General features: G+C 44.5%; 1 protein-coding gene across 1 annotated transcript in view; it reads right to left on the bottom strand.

Moving 5' to 3' along the window:
* LOC107125965 (multiple epidermal growth factor-like domains protein 6) overlaps nt 1-20,283 on the bottom strand; it is a 329,707-nt gene that overhangs the window by 112,183 nt on the left and 197,241 nt on the right. The window contains exon 6 of the mRNA XM_015429453.1: nt 9,911-10,033. Within this exon, the coding sequence (XP_015284939.1) occupies nt 9,911-10,033 (123 nt within the window). The remainder of the gene's footprint in view (nt 1-9,910; nt 10,034-20,283) is intronic.

Genomic DNA, 20,283 nt, shown 5'->3' with positions numbered 1-20,283 from the left:
CCTCGTCGGTCAGGCCCCCCACTCCCCCCCCACTCGCCGCTTGCCTTCCAAGCAGCGGCAGCAGCGGCGTTCGTAGAGCGTTCTGTGCGCATGCGCACGAACGCTCTGGCACTTTCGGGGGGATTTAAACATCCCCCCGATATATTTTTTTAGTTTTCAGATTTTTGTGCACCCCTAGGGACTGCCCCAAGAGTGCACAAAACTCTCCCTGCCCCCCAAGTGCCCCCGAAGTGCAGATATAGATATCCGCACGGAGGGGGCCACTTGGCTATTAGATATAGTGATATATAGATAGATATAGATATCTATATCTATCTATATAGATAGATATAGTACATGCTATTAAAAATCAAGCATTTAATGTTCCATACAGTAAGGAAAGAGACAACCTAAATAATTTATCTTGGCCCTTAGAATCTCATATTTTGTTTGGAATTTATGTGCAAAGAAGACTACAAAAGTTTCTCTGTGCACACGTTAGTTACCGTCAAACTCAGGCATATCTCAGTGACATTGAAATGCAAAGCGTCATGCCAAAATAATGCCCTTTAAGATCCATCCTGCTTTCAAATGAAGAGATGGGATTTGGGCAATCAGGCCTAGAGCAGGATTTCAGGGCTCAGCTGTCCCAGTTCCTGTACGTCCGTGATAGGAATACGGATCTTTCCATATTCCATCTCTCCACTGACTTTTTGCACTAGCGTCACGAAGACTACCTGTAAGGAGATGTAAGTGGCTACCAAATATTTGATAAACTTGTTCGATTATGAGCTTGGGACCCTGAGATAAAAGGCAGCATCCCTCTGGCTTTTATCTCAGGCTTTTATCTGGCTTTTATCATCTGTCCAGGTGGAATATTCTCTCAGATGAGACCCGGGCTCAGTGGGACCTCCCTAGGTTCCGCAGGGCCTGTAAGGCTGAGCTTTTCCGTCAGGCCTTTCCCAGTTAAGTTTATTGGGAGGGGGGTTTAATGCTAGATCCACTGCTATCAGTTGTGAATTGTTTTTTTTTTACACTTTGCATTTTTATACTGTTTTATAATAACTATATTTATTATTATGTCTGATTTATACTGTTGTGAACTGCTCTAAGTCCCATTTTCTGAGGGAGGGGTGGTATATAAATTGAAAGAAATACATAAATAAAATTCTGATGCCTATCAAGGCTTTTCACTGAAGTAAATTACAAAACTAACCATTCCAAAATGTATATGTGTCCCATCAAGTTTGAAGGATGTACATGTAGAATTACAATCGTATTTATGTATTTATTATTTATTACATTACATTTCTATACCGCTGCTTCCCAGAGGCTCGGAGCGGTTTACACATATACATTTAATCGCCTAACTAGGGCCACATACATATCAGGGGAGATGGATGCCTTACCAGGCACCTACGCAGCGTAGGTCTTTCTGTGGCGGGGTCTTGCTAGGACCAGGCAGTAGTGTCCTTCGGCGGGGGTCTTTTTTCCGTCTCTTCGGCTCGACTTCCTGGGATGGTCCTTTTATGGCGCACAGCTGCACGATGAGGTCGCAACTGGTCTCTGTCCCAGGGGCTCTGACCGTGCTTACGTCACCGTGCCTCCACGCCGCCTCCAATCGGCTCCCGAGTCACCTGCTGTCTGCCGCCAATCCGCCGTCATGTTCTCTCTACCGGCTCGCCGCTCATCGATTCACCACATCGTCCAGCCGCCGCCGCTGCCCTCCGATATTGGAGGTAGGGTAGGGTGCCCCCCCACTCTTAAGGAGTGGGTACCCATTTGTCTAATTGCCATTAAGGGCTTTCGAGCTGCTGGGTCTCTACAAAGCAGAGTGGAAGCAGCTAGATATGACCCTGAGTTTTCTTAAGAGGAGGCATGTACTTAATTATACCCACGTATGCCCTTCTGCCTTACCTAGGTGTGTGGGTATGCTGGACCCTATGAAATATAAAGTGGGAGTGTGCTCAGTTACTTGCTAGTTATGACTCTGCTACCAGTACAAGCTAGTTGCACTCAAAGTATGTGCTCCTGGTAAATGCCCTCAGGACTTTGCCCTGCTTTCCATAAGCCAGCTAAAACCACAAGCCCTCTAAAACAGAATAACCCTTTGTTTGTGGACACCACCTGGTCGTCCAGGCATACTTAGAAAACCAGGTCAGACTTTGAAGTTTGGGAAACTATTCAAATGGAAGGCAGACCCAATAACGTTGTTAGAAGGCCAAATCTTCCCAAATCCCTCGATCTGCCAGCCTTTACAGCTTCACTCTTATCTGGATTTGGCTAAAACTCATTAAATCCACCATCTGGGCCAGGCATCCATTCCGAACCAAAACTGGCAACTTCAGGTCTCGTATAAAAATGAATTGTGTGGTTGACCATCACCTGTGTACCAATGATACCAAAGCCTTAAGTGTACCAACAATCTAACCCAATGATTGAATATAAACAGTGATCAACCCCATAAAGCAGGGTTATCATCTGACATTGGGCAAAAGTTATGAGTAGAGCTCCCACAGCATTTTCCAGAGAAGAATCCATTAACAGAGAAAGTCAGCTTCACAAAGGATTGTTTTTGTTTTTTTTAAAGCTCTCTAGATTGTGGAGCTAAATGAGACAGCATGGTACAAATCTCTGTCAAAAGGCATGGAAATTGGAGCATCTTAAGAGGTACCTCAAATCATTATGGCAGTGATTTTCAAATCCTTCTCATGACAATCATGCAACTCTCCAAGGCTTTCTTTCACCAGAAATCCTGGGGAAAGTGCCAAGTGTAGCTCATATCTCTCTGTTTCCAGTGTTGTTTGCAACACATAAAACATCTCAGTTCTATGCAATTTGCACCATTGTGTTTCCTGCTCCCTGACATAAGACTTACTTTCACAGCCCTTGCCATCTCTCTTCAACTGATAGTGTGCATGGCACTGACACATATAGTGGTCTTCACTGATCTGTATACACTCATGGTCACAGCCTCCATTGCTGATAGTGCAGGAACTCACAGCTGATATGAGGAGAACATAGAAGGTGGTTAAGTCAAAAGGGTCTTCAGGTTAACATGGAGGGGACTTTCCAATTCCATTGTTGTTTGGCCCCAGTGATAACCTGTTTCCCTTCCACTCAGGTAGTGAGAGGGTCGTCAGCAAGCAGGAAATGGGCAAGTGACCCCCATCTGACTAGTAGGATTGGGGATGGAAGAGAAAGGGTTTATTCCTGTGGCCAAAAAACAATGGCAGCTTCTTCAACATGGCTGAAACTGGAAGCCATCTGTTCAATAAGATACCTTCTCTTTCAAGGGAATGTCTTCCTACTACTTTCACTCCAAGAAGAGTCATTTAAAAACTACCTAATAAAAGTTGGAGTGAACTTTCTCTGCTGTTGCTTTAGAAATAGTAAACCATAAGTATTCTTTTCAACAGTGTTTTAGCTTCATTGAAACGCTATAGAATCCCACTGGATTTTACTTGAGTGGGTGGTAGGGAAAAACATTCTCAAAAGTTTTCTGCCTCAGGGACCAACATTTCCGTTCTACTTCATATCAAGGGAAGCTGTGCCAGTGATTCCTACTGGATCAGTCTGCAGGGACAAACCAGTAAGAAGAATGGACAACATCCATCAAATCATTTTGAAATAATTTTAAAATATTCCTATAGCCAAGAAATTGGTTGAGGAATATAAGCTGATGAACCCATCAGAACTTGCTTCCCAGTTAAATATTGCCACTGGCTTAGAGGGATTTAAAAGGGGGAGGGACAGATTTATGAATAGGTCTATTGCTGGCTATTAGCCATGATAGGACTTCAAGTTACACATACACAAAGGCATTCTCGAAGCTACATTACACTAAGTCAAATACACTAAGTAGGCAGCCCCCGCCCCTATACCATGTGGGCCAAGTTAGGGATCAAAAAGCGTTCTTAGAACACACCATATGTAAACCGCCCAGAGACCCTTCGGGGTTAGGGCGGTATAGCAAGTTGAAGGTTAAATAAATAAAATTTTAAATAAACAAACTAATTTGGTATTGGCTACTCTGGCTGGACGCAGCTCTCCAGGGTCTCAGGCATAAGACTTCACCAAATATCTGATTCTTTTAACTGAGGCACTGGGGACCTTCTGCATGTAAAACTGATGCTCCACCTCTAAGCCATGGTCCCACCATTAACGTCCAAAAATAAAACAAGTAATTGTCCGAAAGCTATCAAAAGATGGGGACTGTTGCTAGCCAGCCCTTCTTTCCTGCGACATCTTACTGACCACTGCTGGAAACAACATGCTCCACTGTACGGACCATTGGTCTGACCCAGCATGGATACCCTTACGTCTGATGTTAAAGTTAAAAAAAAAAAGGCAAATGGTTCATTTACATTCATCTATAAAATTTTCATGCTGCCTTTAAGCCCAACACTGGGCTCCCCAAGGCAACGTAAAACATTAAAATCTCATATCTTATCTATTAAAACACCATTATAAAAGCCAACCAGAGGGTTTAATAAAAGGACACCGTGCCATCGATCTACTGACTGATCATCTCAAAGCCAGCCCAGAAGAGAATATTCAGTTCTACTGCCTAGATGGCACCAGTTTTACCTCCCAGAAGAAGTACTCCCACAACCTAGGGATGAAGTTTACTAATGCTTTGGAATAAACAATGTGAGAAACCAGAGCTATTTCTACAGCATTTTTTTTCCCCAGAGAATGAAAACCGAAGTGGTTTCCTTTCCGACATATGTCTTTTGACCCAAGGAGACTTCCCTACCCTCCTCCCTCACCCTCCTCATGCTGCACATTAAACCTTTTGGCTTGGAGCTGGCCCCATGAGGAGTTCACACGCTCCAGCTGCCAGCACTGCGCTTAGCACAACACGAACCTTTGGTAAAAGCATCTTGGCTTCAGCAGCTGACTGACAAGCATTGGACTTACTTTTTCATTTGGACTGGTTATCCTGTCTCCCCACCCCCCAAACTTTCTTCATCAATAAACTTCATCCAGCAACTACCAAAACAGTAGAGAGGAGACAACCCCTCATTAGCATGCTGTTGTTGTAGCACTGATGGGCTGATTTACAACATTATATCCCATCCTTTCCCCTAAACCCAAGGTGGCTTCCAACAGCTGAAACAAAGTACATAAATACTATGCATGATTTTTTTTTTTTTAAAAATACAGCTTCATAGCTTATCAGAGCTAGGCCTGATCATGTTCAGCTCCAATGGTCAATTATATATTTAAAATGTTCAGCTCCAATGGTCAATTATATATTTAAAATATTTAAATATTGGATGTTTACTCTGTATACCTGCAAGCCATCTGGGAACTTCTGGATCCCTGGAAAGCCATCAATCCTGTTTTCTAACACTAATTCATTAGGAGTGGGATATTTCCCTTGTAGGGGGCTGAGCTGGCTGGCTCTAAACTAGTGCCAGTGAAAAGATGCTGTTTTTGTGATGCAGATTACAGCTTCGATTGTTGCAGTGTGTGTGTGTGTGTGTGTGAGAGAGAGAGAGAGAGAGAGACAGACAGACAGACAAGGTGGTACATGTGTAACAAGGGTATCAGAGGGCTGTGTACGGGCCTGAGCTGATACTCTAGGATCTGACTCAACTTACCCCATGGACCCAGCAAGGGGATTTAGAGCACCCAGCCTCTACCCCTTCCATTGACCCCAGATCCAAGCTGCCCAGAGCTGGTGATCAAAGAGTCCTCCTCACGTAGAACCTGTACTTTTTGCAATGCACATAACTGATGTTTAGCTGGGGGAGCTGCAATGCTTCAAAAGCCTCCCCTCACCACCACCAGTGGTGTGGAAGCAGGCCCAGGGCCATGCTTGTTCATCCCACTGTATTGGTACCTCCTGGAAGTGATGTCATCACATTAGAATTCATAGAGATTGGAGAAATTATTAGAGTGTTGTGGACCTAATGATCAGAAACAGAGTTTGTAATGTCAGTCCTGTTTTCTCCTGCTGTTCAGCAGATAAGAGCAAGGGAAAGTGGATAGGGCTGGGAGATAGCCACAGCAGGCAACCTGGGAAGTCTAGGTGGTCTGAACCCTCAAATTTTTATTCTTTTTAAAAATGAAACATTTGAGCCAATTTTACACATTACAAGTCCTCATGCTTGTTGATTCCATTTGCAAAGTGTTTAGTTTTGTGACACAGCCAATTGCTGCTCCAAGGGGCAGATTAGAGAGAAGAAAACATGGGGGAGAAGGCAGCCACTACTTCTTGACTGTGTACCCCAGTCACAGTGGGGAAAAGGCACATGCAAATCTGCGAGGCACAAAACTCCCACTGAACGACTGATTCAAAGTCCTTGTGTCGTCACTCAACAAACACGAGAACTTTGCTGCTCCTCAGAAGTCTGTCATGACAAATGTAGTCAACTTGTCCAATACCTTATTGTTTCTAGTGTGTTCATTAACCTGAATGGAAAAAATGAGATCACATGTTGTTCTGCTCATCTCAGTATTGCTTTCACTGGGGCAAACCCCTGATTTTCTGTTTCATTTTACGCCATCAATTGTGAAATATTTTTCGCCTTCCTTCCTTTGGCTACTTTCCTTTCCTCATCCCCAGGTCTCCAACTACTATTTAGACATCACCTCTCTGTTGCTCATGCATAACACCCACAAGAAAGTGAACAAGGGCCATATTTCCTTACACCGTCTCCTCCTGCCTCAACTGCAGTACACGGAATGTGTCTTGTGGTCAAGCCAATGCAATGACTGCCCTAAAGAAGAGCAAAACAACCCACCAGTTGATCCCCAAGTGCATTGAGTCCTCTGCTTCAAACAAAGGGAATATAAAAGAATGGATTCAGCAGATGTCATGTTATCCGTACTTTACCGAGCTGTTTTTCACATTTTAAGCAGAAATCAAGTTGGGATTGCAACCACAACCTCTCTGTGCCGATATGCAGATTTGTGAAGCGTGTTAATCCTTTCCACAGAACTTGGCAACAGCAATTGGAATTCTATGCCCCATTGCTCTGGTATCTCAATTAAAATATCTACTGGCTTTTACTTTTTTTTTCCAGGGTGATACAACACACATCTTTACATAATATAGGGCTTTAAATGAGTGGTTTTTAAATGCCAGGCTGTATTAATCATCTTTTTATCATAATGCTAAGCTCCAGCTTTGTATTTGCATCTCTGAGGACCAATATCTGGGGTTAATTGGCCTTCTTACACACAAAGGTTTAAAATTGGCCCATGTTTATGCCAATGAAGCTGGCAAAGCTCTTCTGTTGTACTCGCCTAATTCCTCACATCTCATTCAGTCTCGCTGGAGACGACAGCTCAGCCAATCTGTATAATGCGTGGCCATCCGCTTGAACTTCATGGTGGAAAGGAAGGAAAAAGCTCTTCCATTCAAATTGATATGAAACAAACAACAGAAAACTGCCAGTGAAACTATCTGAGGCTGCTGAAGTTGCACGGACAGATGAGCCTTTTTCAGATGGTATGTTCGGAGGTGCCCCACCATGCACACCAGAAGTGCACAGTACCCAAAATCCTTCCAATCTGTGTAGGGTGGCCATTTTGTCTAAATAGGATACTGCATATATCTTGTGGTTGGTGACATGACATCACCCAGAAGTGACATCATCATGCCAGGCATGTCGACGCTCTAGCATTTTGGCTAAAACTCTATGGTTACCATATTTGTTGGCCAAAATGCTAGAGCGTCGAGATGTCAATGTGCCCAGTGTGATGACGTCACTTCCAGGTGATGTCCAGGACGGACCTGGGAGACCCCTACTAAAAGCGGAGTAAGACCTGGCAACCCTATCAGCACACAAAGCTCAAAATACATGTGGTGTCCTCTTCAGACAAAATGGTTACCAACATACTGGGTGGGCTCTGGGAAATGCACATTTCCAGGATATACAGTTGGATACCCCCAAACATGGCTTCTGGAAAAGGTTACAGTCAAGTAACGAAGTATCTATCACTTTGGGGTTGAATCCTACCAACATTTCTGCTGGACCATGAGAGAGGAAAGGTGCCTTATGGACTCCTAAAAAGACACTACCAGGGACTGTGGAGTCTATGTGAACAAAAAAGCTACATGGGATGGGGCTGCAGTGAGGAGGACCACTGGGCAAGAATACCCTTGTCTCATTTGCACAAATGGTAAAGCTGGTTGGATCTAAGTGTTTGAAAAAATGCATTTTGTATTGCTTGGACACCCCTCCAGGCTAGCCGAGGTGGCTACAGATTGAAGGCTGTCTTCTTATGCATAATGGAGGAATGATGAGTTACCATAGGGCTGCTGCCACGAGAGCTCTCCCATGAATTCTCTCCCTTAACATGTAGGAATGCTGTCATGCGTTGCCCTCATGCTGTGCTTCCTGCCTCCTCATGATGTGAAACTGGAGTAGAGAAACTTACCATATCATATATCACAGGAGAGGGAAGGAGAAGTTTTCAGCAGCAGCCCAATGACTTGTGTAACGTCTATTTCCTGCTCAATAAGGCCAAGTTTACACAACAGACTTTGAACCAGCCATATGTTCAGAGGCCTCTGGAGATTATAGCAGCTGCTGTCAGAAGTGACAGCTACAGGCACTGATGGAGAATTTCTTTCTGGGGCTCACAGCAAGATCACCAGCTACTGACTGGCCACTCACAATCAAATGAACAAGAAGGGCCAGAAAATTACAATGAAGGGAAGTTACAAGAAATGGCTTTCTTCATCTCTGTTGTTAGAAGAATGGAGGGTGGGGAAATGGACAGTAGTGTGGCTGAGGGGAATGGTAAAGGGGCTCTTCACAGGAGAAATCACTTCTGACAGACAGCTGATGCTACGGTTAACTGGAGGCTTCTGTATAGGGTGCACTTCATGGGCTGCAGCATAAACCACAGGTCCATGTTTAGCACTGAAAATGTTTACTATGACTTCAGCTCATGTCACCGCATTACACACTGAGCGTCATCTCTACTACCTGTTCCATCCCATCCCCTCTTTGCAACACATCTGGTGATAGTGCACCAATACTGGAGGAAGAGGAACTAGCACAAGTGTAATGGCTACTCTTCTCATACCCAGATATGTCATAATACATTCCAGAGAACTATCATACGTGGGAGATAAATGAAAAGAAGTGGGGTGTGGCAGGGCAACTGCAGAGCCCACTCATCCACATCACATCTAAAAGAAACTCCACCCCCTACAGAACAATCTACATTCAGAAGATGACTGTAATTGCTGCTTCAGCTTATATGAGAACAGTTGGTCCCTTGGGTTTTTCGGTCCTAGATGGCTTAGAGTTTTAAATTATGGGATTTCCTTCCCACTGCATTCCAGCAAGCCTGTTCTCCTTAGAAATGCAGTTGATACCTTTGTGGTCCGCAAGGGAATGTTGGCAGAATTGTTTCCCTAGCTCTGTCTTTAGCTTTTATTCCACAGTTTGCTTTTATGCCCTTTTCTTTTTACTGCTAGCTCTTTTCTTTCTGATGTTGCTATGGCTCAATAATGTTTATATTTTTTCACATAAATTTTTATCGCAAGCAGTCTTAGCAGTCTGAAGCCTAGAGGAAGCTGTAATGGACTTTCCAAAGAGAGCACGTTCAACAAGTACATTAAAAGGGCACATTCCCAAACACACATCACACACATAAACGTTTCATATAAGAGCACCATTAATCCAACATTTCTCTTAAACATAATAAACATGAATGGGAGAGGAGAGGTGGTGGCATTCATGATGCTGAAGTGTAATATGACAAAAAAATTGGAACCAAGGTGCAAACCTTCCTGACAGCATGATAACATGATTATATAATTTTTGTTTGAAAAAAATCCATACATTTGCTTTCTCCCAAAGACTGCAATGTTAAAAAAGGCTTTTCCTCTTTTTTTCCATTTTGCACTTGTGATTTCCTTTCCACAAAGTGCTGCATAGATGATACCATCATTACTCACTTATGCAGGTGCGTCCATCGGTATGAAGTCGATATCCTGCATCACATTCACAGCGGTAGGACCCCGCGGTGTTAATACAATTCTGCTGGCAACCTCCATTTCTTACTGCACATTCATCGATATCTACAAGGTGAGAGACAGGTGGTTCAGGTTTTACAGGCTCACTCGTCTTCATAACAGAGTCAGATGTCGATTCCTTTGCCAAGTACCAGCCAAGCAATACGTATATTCAGACTGAATACCTGCAACTAAAGATTTTGTGGTTCTTTTCAAATCAATATGTACAACTTAGCTGACTCCCCTTCTTCAACTTCTCTGTGACCCCAAGGCCTCCATTTCCACAATGCCCTCTTCTCTCTCTCTTCCTCCTCCTCATAACCACAACACAACCTCCTGTTTCTAAATCCAGATGCAGGACATCACCTATCCCAATCATAATTTGGGCTCTTGTTGCATCTGCTCCCTCTGCTCCCTTGTCCTTTCCCTTCTGCCTGTTTCATAATTTATCTGTCCCTCGTTCTATTCTTCTAACGTACCCCTGTCCCAGTTTTTCTGTCTCCATCTCACTCCTGCTGTTTATACATGCTGGAGAATGAGGTGGTAGAACGCTGAGGTTTTAGAACAGAAAGAGGGCATATGAGGTGCCCTGCTGGATCATGTCAATGGGCCATCAAGCCCACAATCCTCTTCCATGCAGTGGCCAACCAGTTGCCCTGGACGACCAAGAGAAAGGTCACAGAGGCCCCCCAATACTACCCCAATACTACTCCTATCACTGGTATTCAGACATTTCCTGTCTCTGGATGTTGAGATACCATTTAGTCACCATTAATTTATCTATTTTAAGTTAATTCTTTATTAATGTTTCAAACAAAAACAACACAAACACAACATACATAAACAAAAATTTTAATTCCATGGCATAATTCACATCTCTGCTATAAGCACTAGTGACTCCACATCCATTTATATGTCTATCTAACGAACTATACATTTTTCTGTAACCAACTGTAAAACCTAAGCCAAATATTGTCAAATGTATCATCATCTTTCCCCCGGAGTTTCATAGTAAGATTGTCCAATTCGGCCACTTCTGTTACTTTAACTACAAATTCCTCTTTGGACGGTATATTTTCCTGTTTCCAGTACTTTGCAAATAAGATCCTGGCTGCCGTGAGCAGATGCGTAATTAAGTGTATGTCCATCTTTTTTAAATTATCAGGCATAATATTTAACAAAAATATCACTGGCTCATATGGGATTCTCAACATAATCATCTGAACAATAATTTCATAGATTTCTTTCCAATATCTTTGTGCTATTCTACATGACCACCAAGCGTGGAAATAAGTCCCTTTTTCTGTTTTGCACTTCCAGCATCTGTCTGACAGATTGGGGTAGCATCTAGCTAACACCTCTGGAGTTAAATGCCATCAGTGAAACATTTTGAAAAGATTTTCTTTCATCGTCGTTGCCTTCATCCTTCTCATATTTTGCCACATTTTTTCCCATTTGGTCCATTCAATGTTATGACTGAAATTTCTAGCCCAAGAGATCATTGACACTTTTACTTCTTCATCTTGCATTTTTTGGTCCAGCAGGAGAGTATAAAATTTTCGAATAAGTTTATCTCCAGGACCCATCAGTATCTTATCCATTTCAGCATACTCCATATATATGCCTATCTGTTTATCTTTCTGGTACCTAGATGTAAGCTGATTCCTCTCCCACCAGGACAGTAGAATTCCTTTAACCTCAAGATGATTCTGGGTTTTTAAATTTCCATTTATATCTAAGCACTCTCTATAGGTAACATATCTTGATGTAGACATCAAGCTTGGAATAGATATTGCTTCCAAGGGGGCCACCCATGCCGGAGTTTTCCTATAAAATAGCTTTTTAATCTCCAGCCAGATTTTTAACAGGGCCTTCCTCAATAAGTGTTGATTAAAATGAGGTGTAGTCTGTTTAGGAGTCCACATAAAGAAGTGCCATCCTGCTCCTAAATCATGCTGTTCGAGTTTTAAAATCCTTAAATCCTTTAGTTGCACCCAATCACGTAACCACATCAATACGGCTGCCTGGTAGTATAAGCGCCAATCAGGTAATGCTAAACCTCCCCTTTCTGTTTTTTCCTGGAGTAATTTCAGTTTAACTCGTGGTTTCTTCTTTTGCCATATGAAATCACCAGTTTTTCTAGTTTGTTTATAAAAGTCAAATTCCCCAGAATCGGAATACTTTGAAATAAAAACAGTACCCTTGGCAAGATATTCATTTTTATAACCGCCACCTTCCCTGTCAGTGATAATAGTAATTGCCCCCATTTATTCAGGTCCTTTTTAATTTGTACCAACAGTTTGTCGTAGTTATCCTCAAACAGAGAGCTTCATCTATTTGTCATATAAATACCTAAGTATTTAACTTTATTTGGGGCCTCAAATCCCGTCTTTTTCTGAAGCTCTAAGGTTTGTTGCTTAGTACAGTTTTTCGTCATAATCTGGAATTTGGTCACACTAACACTAAAGCCTGCTAACCAGCCAAACTCCTGTAACAATTCCATGAGTCTCTCTATCGATTCCAGAGGTTCTGTTAATATTATTGCTAGGTCATCAGCGTACGCTTGCATTTTATATTCCTCTCCTTTGACTTTAATTCCCCTCACCCCCTCATCCTCTAGCAATACCTCCATGGTAAATATAAAAAGTAGTGGGGATAGGGGACATCCTTGATGTGTACCTTTACCGATATTTATTTCAGATGTCATATCACCGTTTATCAAAATTCTGGCATTTTGTTTGGTGTAAATGGCTTCTATAGTATTAATAAAAGCTTCTCCACAACTAGATATTCGTAGGTGTTCAATCATAAATTCCCAGCTGATGTTGTCAAATGCCTTTTTGGCATCTAAAAATACTATTGCCAGTTGTTTGTCTGGGTGTGCCTCCGCATATTCCAACACGTTCATGATTATTCTCAAGTTATCCCGTCCCTGTCTATGAGGTAAAAAACCCGCCTGATCCCGATGTATTACCCCACAAGCAGTGTTCCCTCTAAGCTGAGTTAGTGTGAGCTAGCTCACAGTTTTTTAGCCTCCGGCTCACACATTTTTGTCTTAGCTCAGGAAGGATGGCTCCAGAGCAAACTAATGTATGCATTAACCAAATTGCTCGCTCACAACTTTGATCCCCGGAGCTCACAAAGTAGAATTTTTGCTTGCAAGACTCCACACCTTAGAGGGAATATTGCCCACAAGTATTTTTCTCAGTCGCGCTGCTATAATTGTCACGAAAATCTTGTAGTCCACATTCAGTAGTGAAATGGGACTATAATTCCGGATTTCTTTTGGGTCCGAATCTTTCTTGTGTATCAGCGAAATTAAAGGCAAGTTCCATGAATCAGGAAGCATTTTTGTTTGTGGGATCTCTTGTATCACCTGTTTGAGTGGAGCAATAAGCTCCTCTCCAAAAGTTGTATAGAACTCCGCCAGGAGTCCATCTGGGCCTGGTGTTTTATTTCTTTTCTGTTTTTTAATGGCTTCCGCTATTTCCTGGGTTGTGAATACCTGATTTAATAACTTTTGTTGGACACTATCTAGTTTTTTCCCGTCCAGATTTTCCCTCAGATACTTTTGAGTATCCTCTAAATCTGACATCTCTTTTCTATACAATTTTTCATAGAATTGTTTCGCGATCTCTTTCAGATCCTGTACAGAACTTTTTTCCTCACTATGTTCATTGCATAGGACCCTAATATATCTCTTTTTTTCCTTGCACCTTAGTCTGTGTGCCAGCCACCGTGTAGACTTATTTGAGTTTTCAAAGAAGTTTTGTCTAGTATATAAAACCTTTTTAGCTATTTCTTGATTTAATAAGCAATTCAGCTCGTGCTGTAACACTTGGATTTTTACTCTGAGTTTATCTGGTGTTACACTCCTCTTAGCCTCTTCTTCTTGTTTACGTATTTGTTTTGTCAACTGAGTTATTTTTTGATTCTCTATTTTTCTGTTGTTTATACTTTGTCGAATAAAAATCCCCACACATAGGCCTTAAAGGTGTCCCATATAATGTTTGTCGGCGTGTCTGCCTGTTTATTAAACTTGAAACATTCATTGATATCCTTCTTTGTTCTGTCTACAAAAATCTTATTTTTTAATAATGTATTGTTTATTTATACCCCGCCCTCCCCGCAAGCAGGCTCCATGGCTAGTAATCAGTGATGGACCTCTCTTCTGTGAACCTAATTCCCTTTTAAAGCTGTCTTTTTTAGAAGCCATCACTACATCAATTTCTCAAACTGCAGATGATGGATTTGATGGTTCCTCTGGATAAAACAATGCCAAGCAACTAGAAAACTAGAACTCTAAAGGGGAAACTCAGCTAAGCCAGTGCTCTGCTCCCTGCCAAAGATGGTGTCTTGGTTGATGAGGCTGGGAAAGCAGGTGGGGCCCAAGAGCCTGAAGGGCCAATATGGGGCTACAGCAGCCACCCGGGTCTGCCCTGATGAACAGATGGCCTGTCAGACTAGGAGAGCAACTTCTGCCACCCACTGAGCTGAAGCATAGTCAAGCCACCTGTGAGGTCTTGGAGTTGTCCTGGCCAGGATGTCCAACACAGGGACTCAGCATGAGGGACTCAACATGTCTGAGAGATCAGTGTAGGGCCCTGATGGCCCAGAAGAAAGCAGTATGGGGAAGAGCTTGGTTGGGGGGGGGCAAGAAAAGGAGGGAAATAAAAGGCAGACAGATGTGAGAAGACAGCATGAAAAGGGAAACAGAGGGGGAAAGAGCCAGGGACTGTGAAGGAGTAGGAAAGCCGTAGATGAGAGGAAGAAGGTAAGGAAAGAGAGATGGTGGAGGAACCCATTGATAGAAGTGACACTCAGTTTTCTTCTTGTCCTATCACAAAAGAACCCCTTGACCTAATAGTGTGGGGGGACAACAAATGACAGTCCTGAAAGAGGGCACCAAAAGGAGAAGGCTGTCTGAAGAGAGTCCAGATGATGCGTGGGACTATACTAAAAGATGTGGTTTAATAATTATGACATCCCTACACCATGATGGGCTTTAAATGTTAAACCAACACTTTGTAGTACCTGGAAGCAAATAGGTAACCAGCACAGAAGTATGGCTGCCCCAAGATAGTTTTGTTGCAGCATTTTATTGTAATCCGCCTTGAATCCAAGTGAGAAAGATGGACTATAAAGAAAATAAATAAATTTTGAACCAACTGAAGCTTCCAAGACATCTTTAAAAGGCAGCTTCATATAGAGTGCACCACAATAGTTTAATCTGGCTGCTGTCAAAGAAATGAATCAGTATGGCTTGGTCAATAAATTCCTTACAAGGAAGATTTAACAGAAGAAAGGCACTCCTGGTACCACTACCAACCTGTTTCTCCATCGACAATGTCCAATCCAAATGCCCCTACTCAAGTATTTAATCTTGACCTACTGAAGGAAGATTAACCTTATCTAAGGATGGTAAATCTATACCAGCTAAACACTCTGCCTTCCGAACCAGCATTACCTTCCGCCTAGTCTGGATTAAGCTTTGGTTTGTTAGCCCTCAGCAACCTGCCTAGAGCCTGAAGTTACTGGCTCTGGACCTTTGCAATTGCTTCTGGAGGCTTAAATAATGAGATGTAATGCTGAATGTCACATGCATACTAGTGACAACCAGCTCTGAATGATGTCAACCAAACACTTAATATAAAGGGGGTAAAATGGACCCATGTGACACCCCCACACATCAGATATCCGTTAGTTGATTCTACCTTGTTTATGGAAATTCTATTTCCTGACAACAAGAAAAAAATGAAATCAACAGAGGGCCCTCCTTTTTATCCCAGATTGTACTCAACATACCAAAATATTATGGTTGTCTGTATTGAATTTTGCTGATAAATCTAATAGTACTAACAGTAATGGGCCTATCTTATCCAATTGCAGCTGCAGATCTTACTTCTGACACAAAGTTGTACTCTCTTTCAGAGACCTGAGCAACCCCTGGGCTCCCTGACTCTGAGGGGACCCAGGGACGCATCCTCAGCATCAATGTACCAAAGTGGGAACACGTATGGCCCTTTTAAGGCTGATCGTCTTGGGTGATTTCAACGTCCATGCCGAGGACGCGGCCTCTACCCGGGCTACGGACCTGGTGTCGTCCATGGCGATGCTTGGACTCTCTCAGCTTGTCTCGACTCCCACGCATCGATTTGATCTTCGCAGCGGGGGTGGAGGTGGACCGGATTACTACGGAGGTAGTGCCATGGTCGGACCACCAGGCCCTGAAGGTCCGTCTGAGGGTTCCACCCCGACCCTGTTTAGGCGGTGAGCAGATTTATGCTTGCCCACGGTGCCAAATGGAACTAATGCGGCTCCAGATGGCCCTGCGGAATCCGAGGCCCCCTGGCGGGTCATTGGATGAGCTGGTGGTGGACTGGCATGTTCGGCTCTCCTCGGCCATCAACAAGATCGCTCCCAGGCACCCTCTCCGCACTCGTGTTAGGCAAGCGCCTTGGTATACCCAGGAGTTGCGTGAGCTGAAGTGTGAGCTGAGACGGCTAGAGAGACGGTGGCACCAAACTCGCGATGAAGCATCTAGAGCATCTTATAGGACATTTATGAAGGCCTATGAGATGGCAGCCAAAGCCGCAAAGAGGGAGTTCTATGCGGCTACGATTGCGTCTGCTAGCTCATGCCCGGCCCAATTATTTAGTACAATTTGGTCTTTGACAATTCTGCCACAGGGCAGACAAAATGTTAGGGAATTGGATATAGGCTGTGAGGCATTTGCGAGCTATTTTGCAGATAAAGTTTCAATGCTCCGTTGCGATCTCCGCGCCACACTTGAGACAGTGAGTGAACTTGAGGCCCCTTGCACGTCTTTGGAGCCGGGTTTAGTGTGTTTTGACCGACTCAGTCTGGAGGAAGTTGACAGATTGCTCGTAGCTGTGCACCCAACCACATGCGACCTTGATCCGTGCCCCTCTTGGCTTATTAAAGCTGGCCGTGAGGGGTTTCGAGGTGCCCTGCAGGAGATTATCAACATATCCCTTATGGAGGGACAATTCCCTAGGGAAGGAAGCGATGGTCCGCCCTCTCTTGAAAAAGCCATCTCTAGACCCGACCAAATTGGCTAATTATCGGCCGGTGTCTAACTTGCCCTATTTGGGCAAGCTCATTGAGAGGGTGGTGGCACTACAGCTTCAGAGTTTTCTGGAGGATGCTTCCATCCTCGATCCTTACCAGTCCGGCTTTCGCCCTTGACTGACGATCTGTTGGCCGCGTTCGATACGGCCGACCACCAGCTGTTGACCCACCGCCTCGCTGACGTGGGGATTCAAGGGCTAGCCCTTCAATGGTTTGCCTCTTTTCTCCAGGGTCGGGGACAAAGGGTGGCGATAGGGGACCAGTGGTCCCAGAGGCATCCCCTTGAGTGTGGGGTGCCTCAGGGGGGCGTGTTGTCCCCGATGTTGTTTAACATCTACATGCGCCCTCTTGCCCAGATTGCCCGGAGTTGTGGGCTGGGTTGCCATCAATATGCTGATGACACCCAGCTCTATCTGATGCTGGGGGGCCGGTCGGACTCTACTCCCGATGACCTGCACTGGGCGTTACAAGCTGTGGCTGGTTGGCTCAGGCTGAGCCGGTTGAAACTAAACCCGGCAAAGACGGAGGTCCTGGGCCTGAGTCGGATTGGCGCGGGCTTGGGGCTCCCTCTCCCACCCTTCGATGGGGTGCCTTTGGTGCCAGCATCAGAGGTTAGGAGTTTGGGGGTGCGCCTGGACTCCTAACGATGGAGGCCCAGGTATCAGCAACTGCCAGGGTGGCCTTTTACCATCTTCGGCTGACCCGGCAGTTGGTTCCCTACCTTAGCAGTGAGGACCTGGCCACGGTGATCCATGCGATGGTCACCTCAAGGCTAGACTACTGTAATGCTCTCTACATGGGGCTGCCTTTGTCGCAAGTCCGGAAGCTGCAGCTAGTGCAGAAAGCTGCGGCCAGGCTGTTGATGGGTGTCTCAACAAGGGACCACATTCGGCCGGTGCTGAAAGCGCTGCACTGGCTGCCGATAGCGTACCGGATTCACTTCAAAGTGCTGGTTTTGACCTTTAAAGCCCTTTATGGCCAGGGTCCAGCCTACCTGATGGACCGCCTTTCTCCATATGTTCCCCCAAGGGCACTACGGTCGGGGGGCCCGTCATCTCCTGGAAATTCCAGGCCCGAGAGATGTTAAATTTACGGTGACCAGGACCAGGGCATTTTGGTGGCGGCTCCTATCTAGTGGAAGGAGCTCCCGGAAGAGATCCGGGCCCTGTGGGACCTCTCTCAGTTCTGCAGGGCCTGCAAGACAGAGCTCTTCTGCCAGGCCTTCAAGTAGGAGCCGCCACCACCACTATTCCACCTTTGCCCCCTATGCTCTTGTGCCCCCCCCCCCCCCCCCCAAGGGGGGAGCGAGGCGCCTGGGCACGGCTTAGATGATAAGATCTTAGGAAGTAGTAAGATCTACCCATCTTGTCTAAATCTGTTTGTAAATTTGTTATTGTATTTTATTGTAATTTATTGTTTTTAAACTATGTGTTTACTGTTTTAACCTGGCACATGGTGCCCTTGTTAGCCGCCCTGAGCCTTTGGGGTAGGGCGGGATATAAATTCAAATATAAATACATAAATAAATTTAAGGCTAAGCCTGCTACTCTACTGCTTGACAGGGACTAGCCTTGTCACAGCCCATTGCCTGATGATCGAAAGGGAAGCAACCTTGACTGAGGGGCTGGGAAACAAGGAGATGAGCCACAGCAGAGGGGCAACAACAGCTTCCCACAGAAATTGATCCAATCCCATGGGAGTTCCAGGGTGCAAAGCCTTCAAAAGGGCTGGTCACAGGATAAGTCAGGCCCTTCATAAAGTGAGGTAGGAGGAGGAGGAGTTGGATTCATACCCTGCCCTTCACTTGGGGTCTCAGAGCAGTTTACACTCTCCTACCCTTCCTCTCCCCACAACAGGCACCCTGTGAGGTAGGGAGGGCTGAGAGAGCTCTCTCAAGAACTGATCTTGAGAGAACAGCTCTGAGAGAACTGTAACTGGCCCAAGGTCATCCAGATGGCTGCATGTAGAGGAGTGGGGAATCAAACCCTGTTCTCCAGATTAGAGTTTGCTGCTTTTAGCCTCTACACCAAACTGGCTCGCAAAGGGAAATTGGCTAGGGAGGACACATTGCCTCCTCAGCCTGAAAGCAGCGGGGTCAAGAGAGAGGTGGTGAACAAGGGTGAAGGAAACCCTCTTCCCTCTCAGTCTGAGGCCTGTGGGAGGGTACACAGTGCCCATTGCTGGCAAGGCTCTGACAGGCCCACATGGGTCTTCTACATACTCCAAGATAGAATGTCTAGGCCACAGTGGGCTTCTTGTGGTAAATCACTGGTGAGGCACAATTCTTTTCATGTTTTCCTACACTGAGCCCTAGCACTGAAAATAGGTTGCGGTGCCATGCTCCAGTGAATCCCTGTTGATACCGCTGTGCTCTGCATCATCTGAAATATGTTTACTCAGGAGTTTAACCTGCTGGATTCAATGGGATTTACTCCCCAGTCAGCGCGTATAGTGTTTCATCCCAAATGTGCTGCTCAGGAGGGTGCAGGAGGAAGACACTTCCCTTTCCCCTCATCTATAACTCCACACAACACAAAGTGTACCTTATCTATATTCTTCAGACACCTGTGGTTTAGAAAGCAGGGATGTTCCAATGTAGAGAAAGAATTACATTAGACTGCAACTTTGAATTTGGGCCAAGTAGGGATGAATGTCTAAGGGGACGAAATCTGGGCAGTTGTCAACTTCTTTTATACAAACATAAACACATATATCCTACATCTTAGATTGCCAAGTTTTGCCTCTCATGTTGGCATGTGGATCTGCCACACATACATAAAAAGAGATGGGTGAAAACACAGTGTACCAACTGAACGTCTTGTATTTTCCATCTCTTTAGAGCATCTACTCTCCGAACTCGAAAACCATAACTTTTAATCCCACAAGAGCAATACCCAGCTGTCTGCCTTTTGTGAACTTTCATTCAACATAAATCTTGAAGAGATTTTCTTTACTGTCACCTTGAAAGTGCACAAAAGCCAAGGCCAGGAGTCACTGAAATTCAATAGCCTTCTGTGATACTCATCCTCTTGACAATGAAGCAAGCCCTTCTTAGCAATCTTCACCCTCATAAAATTCCTATGTTCCTTTTTACACCGAAATAGGTCCCAAAATTACACCTGAAGTGAAGAGACACCTGGTCACCAAATCAATTTGACAATGTCTTGATCTTTGTTTGGTCAGAAGAGAAGCTTAGGTGCATTCCTAATCAACAAAGGTTCAAA

The sequence above is a fragment of the Gekko japonicus genome, unplaced genomic scaffold, assembly GCF_001447785.1.
Source record: "Gekko japonicus isolate JY-2015 unplaced genomic scaffold, Gekko_japonicus_V1.1 scaffold193, whole genome shotgun sequence".
Classification (NCBI taxonomy): Eukaryota; Metazoa; Chordata; class Lepidosauria; order Squamata; family Gekkonidae; genus Gekko; species Gekko japonicus.
Note: the sequence above shows the minus strand (reverse complement) of the source record. Positions and strands in the feature narration are given on the sequence as shown.